Below are 16,853 nucleotides of genomic sequence, written 5' to 3'. Positions count from 1 at the left end.
CATACTACATGGTCTGCAGTTGGTTGAATCTGCAGATGGGAGAGCCTGGATACAGAGGGCTGGCTGTAAATTTATACATGGGTTTCTGACTGTATGAGGCCTAATGCCCCTAACCACTGTACTTGGTGATTCTTGACTAAGCTAGTCCACCTGTCATTTCACACTTTGTCTCACCTACTCTGGTGGTTTCAAACGTCATATTTGCTAATGATTAATTGTTTTAATCAGCCCTCAAAGGACAATAGAAATGTTTTAAGTACAAGGGCTATCTCTTATATAGAATCTGAAGTAATTTTGAGCCTTCTGGGGAAGACAAGCTAGGAAGCTACCAGCCTCCACTAGTAGACAACCAAGCTAAAAACAAGTCGTCTTGACTCTCCCTCTCACATTTGTCAGATTCTATCAGTTTCAAATCCTGAATTCTCATATCCATTTCCTCCCCTCCAGCATCCATGCCTCACCCCTATTTCATGCCTTCATCATCTCTTGTGTGAACTGACTCAAATAGCTTGCTTCTGCATGCAGTTTGCTGTTCAGTTACATCCTTTAGAAAAAAAATCACCATGTTGTATTGAAAAATGCCAGTCTCATCACACAATTCTCTTGCTTAAATACCCTTAAGTGGTTTTCCTGTATCTCTAGAGTGAAGACAAGAACCTCCTTAACAAAGGATAGAGCGGTCTCTTCTGTCTTCCCTTTACCTTTAACTGCCATGGCTGTTGTTTACTTCATCTGCATTTTTTCCTCTAATGTAATTGTCCACACTACTTCATTGTCTTGCAATAACCTTTTCTTGGTTCCTAACTTGTATGAATTAACATCGCTTTTATTGCAGTTTTGTATAAGCAGATGATTATAATGAGACTTCTTCCTCTCTAGACTGAACTCGTTGAGATCAAGGAGTGTGTTTTACTTCTAGCATCTCTGGTACTCTGTGTTTGTTGAATGAGTCTTGTACAAACTCATTCTTCGTCATGGTCCTTCAACACTTATGTCTCCCAACTCCCACCCCACCTCTGTTGAATCTAATTCCTCAGCTGCAGGTTCTACTAAGGGAGTTTCCAGGTACCTAAATTCTGCAGGTTGGGAGAGACGTCTACTTTTTTCAAATGATGTAGCACCATTTGAGTACAGAGTACAGAGAAATCCAAACCAGAGTACAGTGTACAGAGAAATCCAAACAGTGTTAATATTTTGCACATAAGACTGAATATGTTGAATATGTTGGAGGAAGAGGGACCCCTTCTAGGGTCCAAGAGTGTATGTTCTTGTCTAACACTGGAAATGAATTGTCTGAGGAGACACACGTGGTGACAAAGTAAGAGATTTTATTGGGAAGGGGTGCCTAGGCAGAGACCAGCAGGGTCCGAGAACCCAAGAAAATTGCTTTGCCACCTGGCTTTCGGTCTTGGGTTGTTATGGTGATGGGGTTTGTTTTCGGGTCATCTCTGGCCAGCCATTCTGACTCAGGGTCCTTCCTGGTGGTCATGCATCGCTCAGCCAAGGTGGATTCTAGTGAGAAGGACTCTCAGGTTGGTAGGAATCAGGGGCTGGTGTCTCCGTTCTTCTTTTGACTTCTTGCAAATTCTTTTGATTGGTGATAACTTGTTAGTTTGCATTCCTTACCAGGACCTCTTTGTTAAGACAACTCATGCAAGTGACTGCTATCTTGCCTGGCCAGGGTGGCTGGTGTCAGTCAGTGTTTCCTCTAACAAATATATTTTTAAAACTTACATATGATATTGTTATATGTATTGATTAAACTTGTTTTTCTGTTACACAAACTTGTCAGTGGAGACCGAGTTAATGTTACAGGTCATTTGCATTTCTATCAATTTAATATTGTCTTTAGAAATACAAAATCCAACAATTGAAGTAATTTTTTTAATATAATTTTATTTACTTATTTTTGGCTGTGCTGAGTCTTAGTTGCTGTGCAGGCTTTTCTCTAGTTGCTACACGAGGGGGCTACTCTCTAGTTGCAGTTGACAGGTTCTCATTGCAGTAGCTTTTCTTGTTGTGGAGCATGGGCTTTAGGGCATGCAGGCTTCAGCAGTTGTTGCTCCTGGGCTCCAGAGAACACACTCAGTATTTGAGATACATGGGCTTAGCTGCTTCACAGCATGTGGGATCTTCACAGATCAGGGATCAAACTGTTTTCTTCTGCATTGACAGGCAGATTCTTTACCACTGAGCCCCTAGGGAAGCCCTGAAGTAATCCTTAAGATACCTCTAAGCCGCAGTGTAAAATACTGCTAGCAGAAGCAAAAGGCAAAGGAGAAAAGGAAAGATACACTCATCTGAATGCAGAACTCCAAAGAATAACAAGGAGAGAGAAGAAAGCCTTCATCAGTGATCAGTGCAAAGAAATAGAGGAAAACAATAGAATGGGAAAGACTAGAGATTTCTTTAAGAAAATTAGAGATATCAAGGGAATGTTTCATGCAAAGATGGACACAATAAAGGACAGAAACTGTATGGACATAACAGAAGCAGAAGATAATAAGAAGAGGTGGCAAGAATACACAGAAAAACTATATAAAAAAGATCTTAATGACCCAGATAACCATGATGGTGTGATCACTCACCTAGAGCCAGACATCCTGGAGTGCGAAGTCAAGTGGGCCTTAGGAAGCATCACTAGGAAGAAAGTTAGTGGGGGTGCTGGAATTCCAACTGATTTATTTCAAATCCTATAAGATGATGCTGTGAAAGTGCTGCGTTCAATATGCCAGCAAATTTGGAAGACTCAGCAGTGGCCACAGGACTGGAAAAGGTCAGTTTTCATTCCAATCCTAAAGAAAGGCAATGCCAAAGAATGTTCAAACTACTGCACAATTGCACTCATCTCACACACTAGCAAAATAATGCTCAAAATTCTCCAATCCAGGCTTCAACAGTATGTGAACTGAGGACTTCAGATGTTCAAACTGGATTTAGAAAAGACAGAGAAACCAGAGATCAAATTGCCAACATCCATTGGATCATTGAAAAAGCAAGAGAGTTCCAGGAAAACATCTACTTCTGCTTTATTGACTACGCCAAAGCCTTTGACTATGTGGATCACAACAAACTGTGGAAAATTCTGAAAGAGATGGGAGTACCAGACCACCTTACAAGCCTCCTGAGAAATCTCTATGCAGGTCAGGAAGCAACAGTTAGAACTGGACATGGAACAGCGGACTGGTTCCAAATTGGGAAAGGAGTACATCAAGGCTGTATACTGTCAACCTACTTGTTTAACTTATATGCAGAGTGCATCATGCGAAATGCTGAACTGGATAAAGCAAAAGCTGGAATCAAGATTGCCGGGAGAAAAAACAATAACCTCAGATACGCAGATGACACCACCCTTATGGCAGAAAGTGAAGAGGAACGAAAGAGCCTCTTGATGAAAGTGAAGGAAGAGAATGAAAAAGCTGTACTGAAACTCAACATTCAAAAAGCTAAGATCATGGCATCTGGTCCCATCACTTCATGGCAAATAGATACGGAAAGAATGGAAACAGTGACAGACTTATTTTCTTGGGCTCCAAAATCACTGCAGATGATGACTGCAGCCATGAACTTAAAGACACTTGCTCCTTGGAAGAAAAGCTATGACCATCTAGATAGCGTATTAAAAAGCGGAGACATTACTTTGCCAACAAAGGTCCATGTAGTCAGAGCTCTGATTTATCCAGTAGTCATGTATGGATGTGAGAGTCGGACCATTAAGAAAGCTGAGCACTGAAGAATTGATGCTTTTGAACTATGGTGTTGGAGAAGAGTCCCTTGGACTGCCAGGAGATGCAACCACTCCATCCTAAAGGGAATCAGTCCTGAATATTCATTGGAAGGACTGATGCTAAAGCTGAAGCTCCAATACTTTAGGCATCTGATGCAAAGAACTGACCCATTGGAAAAGACCGTGATGCTGGGAAAGATTGAAGGCAGGAAAAGAAGGGGAGACAGAGGATGAGATGGTTGGGTGGCATCACGAACTCGATGGACATGAGTTTGAGCAAGCTCCAGGAGTTTGTGATGCACAGGAAAGCCTGGTGTGCTGCAGTCCATGGAGTCAAAGAGTTGGACATGACTGAGCAACTGAACTGAACTGAAGTGTAAAGCTGATTTTGTATTGTCTTTCTTGTGTGTATCAAACCCAAGTTCTCTCACATACTGCTCAGAACGTTTCTGCTTTTGAATCATGTTGGTATCTGTTATGATTCTTGCAACATAATTCATTTATGTTTTGGAATCAGTGCAGTAGTCTCATAACTTTCCTTAGTTTTGCCCCCTTTTAATCTATCTGTTACACCTTGCCAGGATGATATTTTCTGAAAACTTTGATCTGATCATGAGCCTTACTTAACATCTTTTAGTGGCTCCCCATTGCCTTCAGAATTGAGCAGACTCCTTAGCCTGGAAGTGAGCCCTGTGTGCCTCTAGCTGGTCTCTCAGTACTCTGAGTGCGCAGCCATGCTCTGGGTGTACTGAACAGTAGAGTCCTGTGATTGCCGCTCTCAGGCATTACCACCATTGCACAAAAAGCTTCCTTGACTGCTGCTCTCCTCCTGCCCACTCCTACTCCTCACCTACCTCCTTTCCATCCTTTCAGCCTTCCTCCTGGAATGTTCTGACATTCCCATCCCCACCCTGGACTTCTGTTCCCATTGCACATGGTGTTTAAATAATGTGTTTATTTGTTTCTTTGTCTGCCTCCATCATCTTGAGGACAGGGATAGTGAACGTCCCGATGTTTGGGAGAGTACCTATTGCATGTATGTTCTCCATGGATATTTGTCGACTGTTTGTCTACTGTTGGTAATTCTGGAGTACACTGTTAACTTTTCAAACTCTTGTTTTTGTAGCCTCAAGGAATAGGTTCTCCTAGTGTTTATCATGCAGTTATCGTCATCTTTTTGGAGTTTTTCGCTTGGGGATTATTGACAGCACCCACCTTGGTGGTAAGTAATCCTTTAACTTATTTTTCACTGACTTTAAAATCTTTTTTCTTCAATTTGGTGGGTGGGGAATGGCTTTTTTACCTTTCCGAGGTTAATTCTCCCCCCAGTGTCGTCAGCCCTTTAGTGTACTGTATTTTACTGCTTTAGTTGTCTTTTCCAGCTTTCACTTCTCCCTTTTTCATAGGGCTTAGGTGGGTGTGATTCGTCTGATGAATACTGGACAAATTTAAGCGGGGGCTCAGTCCCCACTCTGTGTAGAGTGGAAACGATTCTTATACAGGCTTAGGAAAAATGATGTTTAGCCCTGAATCACTCAGCATTATCATTTTGAGATTCATATCTCTAGTTACATTTTCAAAATATAAGTTTCTTTTAGTTTAGGCCAAGTATCTAGAGGTGGCCATCTAGGAAGGTCATTCTTTCTATATCCCTAAGCTGATTTTGCTCAAATATTCCCAGGTTTAGAGTCGTAGAAAAAACTTCTCTGTAAGATTGAACATCTTAGGTAATAGCTAGTTTTCTCCTATCAGTATATAGGAGAGGAATGGAATGAAGGAAGAAGTAGTTACAGTAGAACTCTGTAACATCTTGAAAAGTGTAATCACAGCTTGCCAAATCCCAGAAGAACAGATTTTTAAGATAACTTTAAAGAGATACTTTCTTATATTTTCAAGAACTTGTGTGTAGATAACCAAAAAAGACTTTTATAAAAAGTTTATTATAAATAAATTGAATGATCATATAAGGATAGTTTAAACTAGTCTAAGAAAATTTATGTTCCATATTTCTTGACATGTTTATTATATGGTTATATAATCATTACTGTATCTACATAAAACACTGATGTCTAACAGTTACTTTGAATATACAAGGAATATTTATAAATACTGCTAAAACAAGTTTCAAAAGAAAATGAAATCTCAAATAAATATAATTCCTTTTGTAATAAACCATGCTTTGCAAGTTATGGCAGTTCCTTGAATGAATGACAGTTCCCTGACATATAATTTTAGGAATTCTGATTTGATTATGTTTTGAAATCCTTTCTTTTTTAAAAAGGAAACAATTCATTTACCTGTAATGGGCGATCAGTTTTACATAAATGAATTTTCAAACTCATTGATATGTGACATTTAAATGTCTGACTTTTTTTTAATTTAATAATTTCTGATGGGAATTTTTCAAATAATTTACACATTTCCTGCTGTCATAATCCATGAGCACTGATTTGAAGCTTAATCATATGATGCAGGTTCATTATGACATTTGTATGTACATTATACTGTAATAACCTGATGTCAAGTGCTACTGGGGTGCTATAATAACTGTTCTCTCACAGTGTTTAAATGTTTGTTTATTTGGTTGCACTGGGTCTTTGTTCCTATGTGCGGGCTTTCTCTGTTTGTGGCGAGCAGGGGCTACTCTTGGTTGTGGTGCCTGGGCTTCCCATTTTGGTGGCTTCTCTTGCTGCGGAGTGCAGGCTCTAGATACACAGACTTAAGTAGTTGTGGTTCGAGGGCTCTAGAGCAAGGGATTGTAGTTATGGCATATAGGCTTGGTTGCTCCACAGACTGTGGAATCTTCCCAGGCTACAGATCGAACCCATATCCCCTGCACTGGCAATTAGATTCTCATCCACTGTACTATATTAGCTTTCTAATACTACTGTGTGCTTATTTATAATCTACCAATTTAGCACATCAGTCTCTCTGGCTGGTGTTTAGTTTAAAGGACTTGAGCTTTGTAATAGCAAACAGTTTGTATATATTTATATTATGATGAGTCCAGGCACAGTCTTAAGCACTATAAATACATTTTTATTATTAATCCTTAAAGGATTTCTTTGCAGCTGAAGATGGCGAAGCTCTACACAGTCAGCAAAAACAAGACCAGGAGCTGCCTGTAGCTCAGATCTGAACCTTCTTATTGCAAAATTCAGACTTAGATTGAAGAAAATAGGGAAAACCACTAGACCATTCAGGTATGACCTAAATCAAATCCCTTACAATTATACCATGTAAGTGAGAAACAGATTCAATGGATTAGATCTGATAGGCAGACTGCCTGAAGAGCTATGGATGGAGGTTTCTGAAATTGTACAAGAGGCAGTGATCAAGACCATCCCCAAGAAAAAGAAATGCAAAAAGGCAAAATGGTTGTCTAAGGAGGCCTTACAAATAGCTGTCAAAAGAAGAGAAGCGAAAGGCAAAGGTGAAAAGGAAGGATATAACCATCTGAGTGCTGAGTTCCAAAGAATAGCAAGGAAAGATAAAGCCTTCATCAGTGACCAATGCAAAGAAATAGAGGAAAACAATAGAATGGGAAAGACTAGAGATTTCTTCAAGAAAATTAGAGATACCAATGGAAGAAATTTCACGCAGAGATGGGAACAATAAAGGACAGAAACAGTATGGACCTAACAGAAGCAGAAGGTATTAAGAAGAGGTGGCAAGAATTCACAGAAAAACTATACAAAAAAGATCTTAATGACCCAGATAACCATGATGGTGTGATCACTCACCTCAGTTCAGTTCAGTCTCTCAGTCATTTCCGACTCTTTGCGACCCCATGAATCGCAGCACGCCAGGCCTCCCTGTCCCTCACCAGCTCCCAGAGTTCACTCAGACTCACGTCCATCGAGTCAGTGATGCCATCCAGCCATCTCATCCTCTGTCGTCCCCTTCTCCTCTTGCCCCGAATCCCTCCCAGCATCAGAGTCTTTTCCAATCAGTCAACTCTTCGCATGAGGTGGCCAAAGTACTGGAGTTTCAGCTTTAGCATTATTCCTTCCAAAGAAATCCCAGGGCTGATCTCCTTCAGAATGGACTGGTTGGATCTCCTTGCAGTCCAAGGGACTCTCAAGAGTCTTGTCCAACACCACAGTTCAAAAGCATCAATTCTTCGGCGCTCAGCCTTCTTCACAGTCCATCTCTCACATCCATACATGACCACAGGAAAAACCATAGCCTGGACTAGACGGACCTTTGTTGGCAAAGTAATGTCTCTGCTTTTGAATATGCTATCTAGGTTGGTCATAACTTTCCTTCCAAGGAGTAAGCGTCTTTTAATTTCATGGCTGCAGTCACCATCTGCAGTGATTTTGGAGCCCCCCAAAATAAAGTCTGGCACTGTTTCCACTGTTTCCCCATCTATTTGCCATGAAGTGATGGAACCAGATGCCATGATCTTTGTTTTCTGAATGTTGAGCTTTAAGCCAACTTTTTCACTCTCCACTTTCACTTTCATCAAGAGGCTTTTGAGTTCCTCTTCACTTTCTGCCCTAAGGGTGGTGTCATCTGCATATCTGAGGTGACTGATATTTCTCCTGGCAATCTTGATTCCAGCTTGTGCTTCTTCCAGCCCAGCGTTTCTCATGATGTACTCTGCATAGAAGTTAAATAAGCAGGGTGACAATATACAGCCTTGACGTACTCCTTTTCCTATTTGGAACCAGTCTGTTGTTCCATGCCCAGTTCTCACTGTTGCTTCCTGACCTGCATACAACTTTCTCAAGAGGCTGGTCAGGTGGTCTGGTATTCCCATCTCTTTCAGAATTTTCCACAGTTTCTTGTGATCCACACAGTCAAAGGCTTTGGCATAGTCAATAAAGCAGAAATAGATGTTTTTCTGGAACTCTCTTGCTTTTTCCATGATCCAGCTGATGTTGGCAATTTTATCTCTGGTTCCTCTGCCTTTTCTAAAACCAGCTTCAACATCAGGAAGTTCACGGTTCACGTATTACTGAAGCCTGGCTTGGAGAATTTTGAGCATTACTTTACTAGCATGTGAGATGAGTACAATTGTGTGGTAGTTTGAGCATTCTTTGGCATTGCCTTTCTTTGGGATTGGAATGAAAACTGACCTTTTCCAGCACTGTTGAGTTTTCCAAATTTGCTGGCATATTGAGTTCAGCACTTTCACAGCATCATCTTTCAGGATTTGAAATAGCTCAACTGGAATTCCATCACCTCCACTAGCTTTGTTTGTAGTGATGCTTTCTAAGGCCCACTTGACTTCACATTCCAGGATGTCTGGCTCTAGGTCAGTGATCACATCATCATGATTATCTGGGTCGTGAAGATATTTTTGGTACAGTTCTTCTTTTTGGTACAGTTCTTCAGCGGTTAAAGCATCTGCCTGGAAGGTGGGAGACCCGGGTCAATCGTTGGGTCGGGAAGATTCCCCTGGAGAAGGAGATGGCAACCCACTCCAATACTCTTGCCTGGAGAATCCCATGGATGGAGGAGTCTGGTAGGCTACAGTTCATGGGGTCGCAAAGAGTTGGACAGGACTGAGCAACTTCACTTTCACTTTCACTCAAGGGTGGGGTTGCTGATAACATTAGGACCCGTACTCCTTTAATCTCATCCAGGGTTAAGTTTCTTGATGAGTTTATCGGGTTCCTTTTGTCTGGCCTCAGGTGGTCTGTGCTATGGAGAATGCTGACATCTTCCATTTGTTGGGTTTTAAATCTATAAAATGACTTCCCTGGTGGCTCAGACAGTAAAGCATCTGCCTACAATGAAGGACACCTGGGTTCAATCCCTGGGTCAGGAAGATCTGGAGAAGGAAATGGCAACCCACTCCAGTATTCTTGCCTGGAAAATCCCATGGACGGAGGAGCCTGGTAGGCTACAGTCCATGCCATTGCAAAGAGTCAGACACACTGAGTGACTTCACTTCACTTCAAATCTATAGAAGAGCTTAAAGATATTAATTTGTGTGTCTATAAAAGAGCTTAAAGATATTATTACTGATTTGGAACCAGAACCCTGCTCCAAGGCTTACTATTGTTTTCTGGTTTTTGGTCCCTTAACGCTGCATCCCTTCCCTTCCTGGATTGGCAACTGTTTGAATTCACCCCATGGAACTCAGGAAAGGTCATGAAGACTGAGCAGAAAGGCTCCCCAGGTCCAGGAGCCTGTACACTGTCCTGCTTGGTTTCAGTAGTACAAATGAGGGAATTAAGGATTACAAGAGTTAAGCAGCTTGTTGTGTTCCAGTTCTCAGTCTTGGAGAACACTGGCAGTAAGTGGTTCACACCCATGTTTTAGGTAGCTGAGGTTATTGGCAGCCCAACCACTAACTAAGTAGAGAGATTTAAATATTGACTAAACTATGCAAGCCATCAAAAAAGTTTTTTGTGATGATCCCGTAATTTGTGTAGCTGTTTTTTAAATTCATTTCTGGTTTATATTTTTTTCAATATCTCAACTTTTTGTCTAATTTTGATATCATTTCTTTTCTAATTAGAAAGAGATTGTCTTCTTTTAGAACAAGGAAGAAGTCCAGTTATTTAAATAACTTACTCGTTTTTTCATAGCTGTGGGAAAACTCTGCTTAGTATATTCTTAACTGTTTTTGTTAATTAAAACATGGAAAGTACCTTTGATTTTGATTTTCCTGTTGCTTTCTCTTTCTTTCATTTTTTTGAATTCTAGTCAGGAAAATGAAAAGTGCTGTTTTGAGACTTAATGAATTATTTTTCCTTTGCCAGCATAAATATACTTCTCAGAATTACTGCTCTTCTCCCCCCCATCAGTATTGTAATAGTTACTGTTAATTCTCATTTGTTTTTCGTACTTGAATTTTTTAAGATGGTGAAATGATGAGTTGTGGTTACGTGGGACAGTTGTCCATATTATCATAGTCATAATTCTTTACCTTTTTCAATTTTTTACTTTATTTTTTTAAATCAAGCATTCTCTCAGAAAAAATAAGTTTCAAATATTATTGACTGTTAAGGTCAGAGTTTTATCTTTCTAATTCTTCTTTCATCTTTAACGTACATACATTTTTTAAATTGGAAGTTTTTATGCTCTTTGTTTTTTAGTTGTTTGATGGGGTAAACCTTGGCTGAAGAGATTTAGGCAAACCAGAGATTGAGTTGTAGAGATTAGATGTTTGTAAATTGGCAGAGATTGTTAAACACCAGGTATTGAATTCTTCCTGGTGTTTTGGCCTTTGGGCCTTGGAACTGCAAGAATCTTTGAAATATCGCTGAAGAAATTGTACACAAGAAATCTATATATACACAAACCTCTATATATTATATCAATGTATATATGTGCTTTTTTTTTTTTTTTTTTTGCTGTGCCACGCAGCTTGAGGGATCCTAATTCCCCCACCAGGGATTGAACCTGTGCTCCCTGCACTGGAAAACGCAGAATTCCAACCAATAGACCGCCAGGGAATTACCTATATGTTACTTTTTTAATAATCAGTAATGTGTGCCTGTTGTAACCCTTAAGCAATATATAAACATGTCAGGACAGGAAAGTTCTCCTGAAGTCCTATTTATCCCTCCAGGCACCCTTCAGTTAGGCAATTTTAGCTTCAGGTTGTGCTTTACCAGCCCCAGTGAGACAGATTGGCCAACTGGAGGTAAAGATTTCAGCTTTTACAATGTTGTTGTTGTTCAGTCGCTCAGTCAAGACCCCATGGACTGCAGCACGCCAGGCTTCCCTGTCCTTCACTGTCTCCTGGGCTTGCTACTCATGACCAGGGGTAGGCTCAGGCATATGTATTTTTTAGAAGTGATTCTCATATATCTAGTATACATCACTAATTAAGAACCAATATAGTAATTCAGTGTGGGCTTTTAAAAAAGATTTTGCTCATTTTGAGACTTTCTTTGCAATTTTTTGCTGTTGACTTTATTAGCAGTCCTCTTTTCTCTGTTCTGGACCCCTACACTCCCCAGTGTTGGGGTGTGGGGAGAAGTGAGTTCTGGGGTAGAAGGCACCAAGCTGTAGCACTTTGTTCTTTTTTCCAAAAATCTGTTAGCCTTTAAACATTTTACTCTGCCTCATGAGTTTTGAAACTGATCGTACATGGTGCCTGCTGGAATAGCTCTTAATGTACATCTAAAAAGGGAAGGTGAGAGTGAAGATATAAATGAGTTTATTTGTATTTTATGTTCATCTCTCTTCCCATACAGAACTCTGAAAAATTACAGAGCTTAAGTATTTCAGTTTTCAAAGATACTCTTTGAATTAACTCATTTAACAAATAACCAAACTTAAGATGTATTAGTTATAATAAATATTTGGTTTTGGATTTATAATAGCCTTTGTTTTAAAAAGTAAGGTGAAGTTAAAAGAATTAAAAAAATATTTTCATGTGTTTGCAGTTATCTTTGAGTTTGAAGCTCATAGACCTTATAGAGTGTTGTTCTAGAATACAGTCGAAGAACACAGAATACAGTCAAAGAACAAAAGCTGTGTTCTATGTGGCGGGCCTCTGCAGGAGAGGATGGTGAAGTCTCCATGAAGGGGATGTATGTTAATTACATAGGAGAATTTTATACTGACAAATACTTTTAAGAACTGTAATCTTAACACTTTGAGAGGTTATGACTATATGGTTCATTCATCAGATCAGATCAGTCGCTCAGTCGTGTCCGACTCTTTGCGACCCCATGAATCGCAGCACGCCAGGCCTCCCTGTCCCTCACCAACTCCCGGAGTTCACTCAGACTCACGTCCATCGAGTCAGTGATGCCATCCAGCCATCTCATCCTCTGTCGTCCCCTTCTCCTCCTGCCCCCAATCCCTCCCAGCATCAGAGTCTTTTCCAGTGAGTCAACTCTTCGCATGAGGTGGCCAAAGTACTGGAGTTTCAGCTTCAGCATCATTCCTTCCAAAGAAATCCCAGGGCTGATCTCCTTCAGAATGGACTGGTTGTATCTCCTTGCAGTCCAAGGGACTCTCAAGAGTCTTGTCCAACACCACAGTTCAAAAGCATCAATTCTTCCGCACTCAGCCTTCTTCACAGTCCAACTCTCACATCCATACATGACCACAGGAAAAACCATAGCCTTGACTAGACGAACCTTTGTTGGCAAAGTAACGTCTCTGGTTTTGAATACGCTATCTAGGTTGGTCATAACTTTCCTTCCAAGGAGTAAGCGTCTTTTAATTTCATGGCTGCAGTCACCATCTGTAGTGATTTTGGAGCCCACAAAAATAAAGTCTGACACTGTTTCCACTGTTTCCCCATCTATTTCCCATGAAGTGATGGGACCGGATGCCATGATCTTCGTTTTCTGAACGTTGAGCTTTAAGCCAACTTTTTCACTCTCCACTTTTACTTTCATCAAGAGGCTTTTTAGTTCCTCTTCCCTTTCTGCCCTAAGGGTGGTGTCATCTGCATATCCGAGGTTATTGATATTTCTCCTGGCAATCTTGATTCCAGCTTGTGTTTCTTCCAGTCCAGCGTTTCTCATGATGTACTCTGCATATAAGTTAAATAAACAGGGTGACAATATACAGCCTTGACGAACTCCTTTTGGTTGGTCCATAATGGTATTCAAATAGTGATTGTTGGTTGACTAAATAATATACATTTAGGTTAAAAGAATTAACGACAGCAGGATCTATAATGCTAAGAAGTGGCTTCACTTTTTCAGTGTATTGATGGCTCTAGAAATATTTGATGTTTCAAACTGCTAGATGCACAATCTGTGTTAAGGAGCAAGACCCTGGACTCCAGACCTCCTGCATCTCTTCTGTATAAATGTCTTAGTATTCTTTGCTGAGAGTTTCTATTTTTTTAAATTGGTTAAGTCAGTTTGCATGTTATATTAAGTCATTTTGAAGGCAGAATTTTTAACCTGTTAATTATGAATGTTTAGTGAACAGTTACTATATAAAGGCACTATCTCTGAGGTACCAATAGAGATAAAAATATATTAGATGCAAGGCATATATAGTAGGTATAGTGCCTTTCTATCCTTAATAAGTTTGAAATATAATTGAAATATTTATTAAATACCTTGAGAGAAAAAGTATAAGAATGAACTAACACAGAAGTGTAAGTTGATCAGTTGTGTCCAACTCTTTGCTACCTCATGGACTGTAACCCACTAGGCTCGTCTGTCCATGGGATTCTCCAGGCAAGAATACTGGAGTAGGTGGCCATTTCCTTCTCCGGGGGATCTTCCTGACCCAGGAATCCAACCTTTGTCTCCTTGTATCTCCTGCGTTGGCAGATGGATTCTTTACCTCTAGTGCCACAGGCGAAACCCCTTACAAAGCTGTGTGTGAGAGTATTGTAACTGCCTATTATATGGTCCTAAAGGAGAAATAGATTGTTTTGGATAGGAAAGTTTGGTAGCAATGTGGAAGATTTGGAGGAAGACTCATTGGAAGAGACCCTGATGCTGGGAAAAATTGAGGGCAAGAGAAGGGGGTGACAGAAGATGAGATGGTTGGATGGTATCAGTGACTCAATGAACATGAGTTTGAGCTGTCCATTTAAGATGGACAGCATATCATGTATAAAAGTATGAATGTTGGAAAGCACAGGAATATTCTAAAAACAGTAAAGAGACCAGATTGATTAGAATGAAAGATAGCTTGGCAAAGTGAATTGTTATCAATAGGATTGAGCATATTATAAAGTTTCTTGTAGGTATTCATTATGTCTTTCAGTCTTTCTAATACCAAACCCTTTATTATCCCTAAAAAAAAACTGGCTGTTAGTAGTAACTGGAAGAAAAGCAGATTTGAGTTATGAAAGGTTTGGGGAAGCTATGGCCAGAGCAAATACTGCTAGCCTGTTTTTTTGTAAATAGAGTTTGATTGGAACACAGCCATGCCTATTCATTTACATATAGTCTGTGGCTGCTTTTATTGAGTTGAGCGTTTATGACAGAGGCTGTGTGGCCTGCAGAGTTAGAACAAACTGAAAATACTTACTCTCTGGTCCTTCACAGAAAAAGTTTGCAGACACCTTCTTTAGATCCATGAGTCTTTACTATAAATAACAAATAATAGTATTTCTAAACTACTAAGATTTCGGGCCACATGGTTATTTGTCGTGGAGGGTGGGACAAGAGGAGCTGACTTGTGTACTGTAGGATGTTCAGCAGCCTTCCTAACCTCTACCCAGTAAATGCCGGTAACACCTTTCCTCTCCCTCTCCACTGCCACCCTCCTCCATCCCTCAGGTTGTGACAGAAATGTCTCTGATGTTGCCAGGTGTCCTTTGAGGATCAAAATCCCCCTCGGTTGAGAATCACAAAATATATGAATACCATAAACGTGATTTTTACCATGTTAGTGATTTTGAGTAATATTTCTTAATTTTATTTTTGTGTGCTTTGTTGCTTAGTCATGTCTGACTCTTTGTGATCCCATGGACTGTAGCCCACCAGGCTCCTCTTGTCCATGAGATTGTCTAGGCAAGAATACTGGAGTGGGTTGCCATTTCCTTCTCCAGGGCATCTTCCCGACCCAGGGATTGAACCCAGGTCTCCTGCATTACAGGCCGATTATTTACCTTCTGAGCCACCTGGGAAGCCCAGTTTTATCTCTAGGTCTGCTTTTGGCAATTAAAATTTCTCTATTTATTCTCCTAGTCTTCTATCTTAGATAATACACTTATCTGTAAAGGGAGTTGTAAGTCAGTTATATGTAGGAAGCAGGATAGCATAGTGAATAAAGCATGGACCTTCAAGCTTGACTTCCTGCCTTACTGTGATGTTGGATAAGATATTTAACCTCTGTATGTATCAGTTTTCCAATAGGGCTGTTATGAAGAATTAAAGGAGATAATGTGCTACAATGTGCAATTTAATGCCTTGTGATATTGTAAATGCCATGTAAATGTTTAGTATTATTAGTATTTACTCATACTCATAGTGTCATACAAACCTAAAAATTATATGAAATAAAATTCGATTGTATTATGAAGAGGCAGTTTAACTTTTACTAGGACTGAAATGTAGCATGAGCTTTTTATTGTGTTTTTATTTTTTAGGTATTACATGAAACCTTCCCTAAACATACATTTCTGATGAATGGCCTAATTCAAGGAGTAAAGGTAAGATCAGTCCTGTGTATACACATATGTATATGCATGTACACAAACATGCACACGTACACTTAGATATGTGTAATTCTGCCAGTCCCTTATGCTATTAGAGCATCTGCTAAGTGTTAATTTTTACAATTGGAGTATATACCTCAGAGGATTGCTTAACACTTTTTAAATGAACTGTTTTAAATCGATTTGGCTCAGATATAGACAACTATGTATAATAATGATAAGCCACATCATAACATACTTCCCCTGTGTTTTATGTGTTGGCATTTTCATTATGGAGATCTGAACACTTCTGTAAACCAGCAACAAGCATATATATTGAAGAGAAAAGAACTATTTAAAAAATACACGAATATGAAATATATTGTTATGGTAAAGTATTGATTATTCTACATTTTCTTTACTGTTGATTCCCTGTGATCAACAGGTTTATAAACAGAAAATAAGCATGTAATATTCCTTCTAGAATTGCTAGTGTAGAGTTGTAGTCAAAAATTCATTAGAACATTTAGTATTTAATGTGCTACCAAAGCCCTGCAGATGATTCTGGACAGTCTTGGGAATTTTCAGTTATATACAGACAAGAAATAAGCTTCTTATCTAAAATTTGGTGATGTACTTCTTTTAGAAATATACTTGTTTAAAATTCTTCTTTAAAATGATTTATTTTTGGCTCATCAGTATACATAGTATATGTATTTTCTTCATTTAACTTTTTTTTAGGGTTTGTTGTCATTCCTCAGTGCCCCTCTTATTGGTGCTCTTTCTGATGTTTGGGGCCGAAAATCCTTCTTGCTGCTAACAGTATTTTTCACGTGTGCCCCAATTCCTTTAATGAAAATCAGCCCATGGTATGTACATATTCAGATTATAGCAATTAAATATTAACTGTTAATTGTTTTCTGAATATTCCCTCATTTCTTTCACTTTTTTCCATCTTATTTATGTAGGTTTTAAATATATTTTTCTAATATATTTATTCTTTGATACAGATAAAATACAGTAGCTGAATAACACAGCTAATTAAAAATATAGTAATAAGTAATAAAATATTTTGAACTTGTTGCCACTATA

General features: G+C 39.4%; 1 protein-coding gene across 4 annotated transcripts in view; it reads left to right on the top strand.

The window, feature by feature from the left end:
* MFSD14A (major facilitator superfamily domain containing 14A) overlaps positions 1–16,853 on the top strand; it is a 57,162-nt gene that overhangs the window by 19,032 nt on the left and 21,277 nt on the right. For 3 of the 4 annotated variants that reach the window (XM_061411073.1, XM_061411070.1, XM_061411072.1), the window contains exons 2-4: positions 4,854–4,949; positions 15,714–15,776; positions 16,503–16,630. In XM_061411073.1, the coding sequence (XP_061267057.1) occupies positions 15,750–15,776; positions 16,503–16,630 (155 nt within the window). In that variant the 5' untranslated portion in view covers positions 4,854–4,949; positions 15,714–15,749. The remainder of the gene's footprint in view (positions 1–4,853; positions 4,950–15,713; positions 15,777–16,502; positions 16,631–16,853) is intronic. The other variant, XM_061411071.1, reaches the window with a different exon arrangement.

This window comes from Bos javanicus, chromosome 3, assembly GCF_032452875.1.
Source record: "Bos javanicus breed banteng chromosome 3, ARS-OSU_banteng_1.0, whole genome shotgun sequence".
NCBI classification, from domain to species: domain Eukaryota; kingdom Metazoa; phylum Chordata; class Mammalia; order Artiodactyla; family Bovidae; genus Bos; species Bos javanicus.
This window is presented reverse-complemented; position numbering and strand designations above follow the sequence as displayed.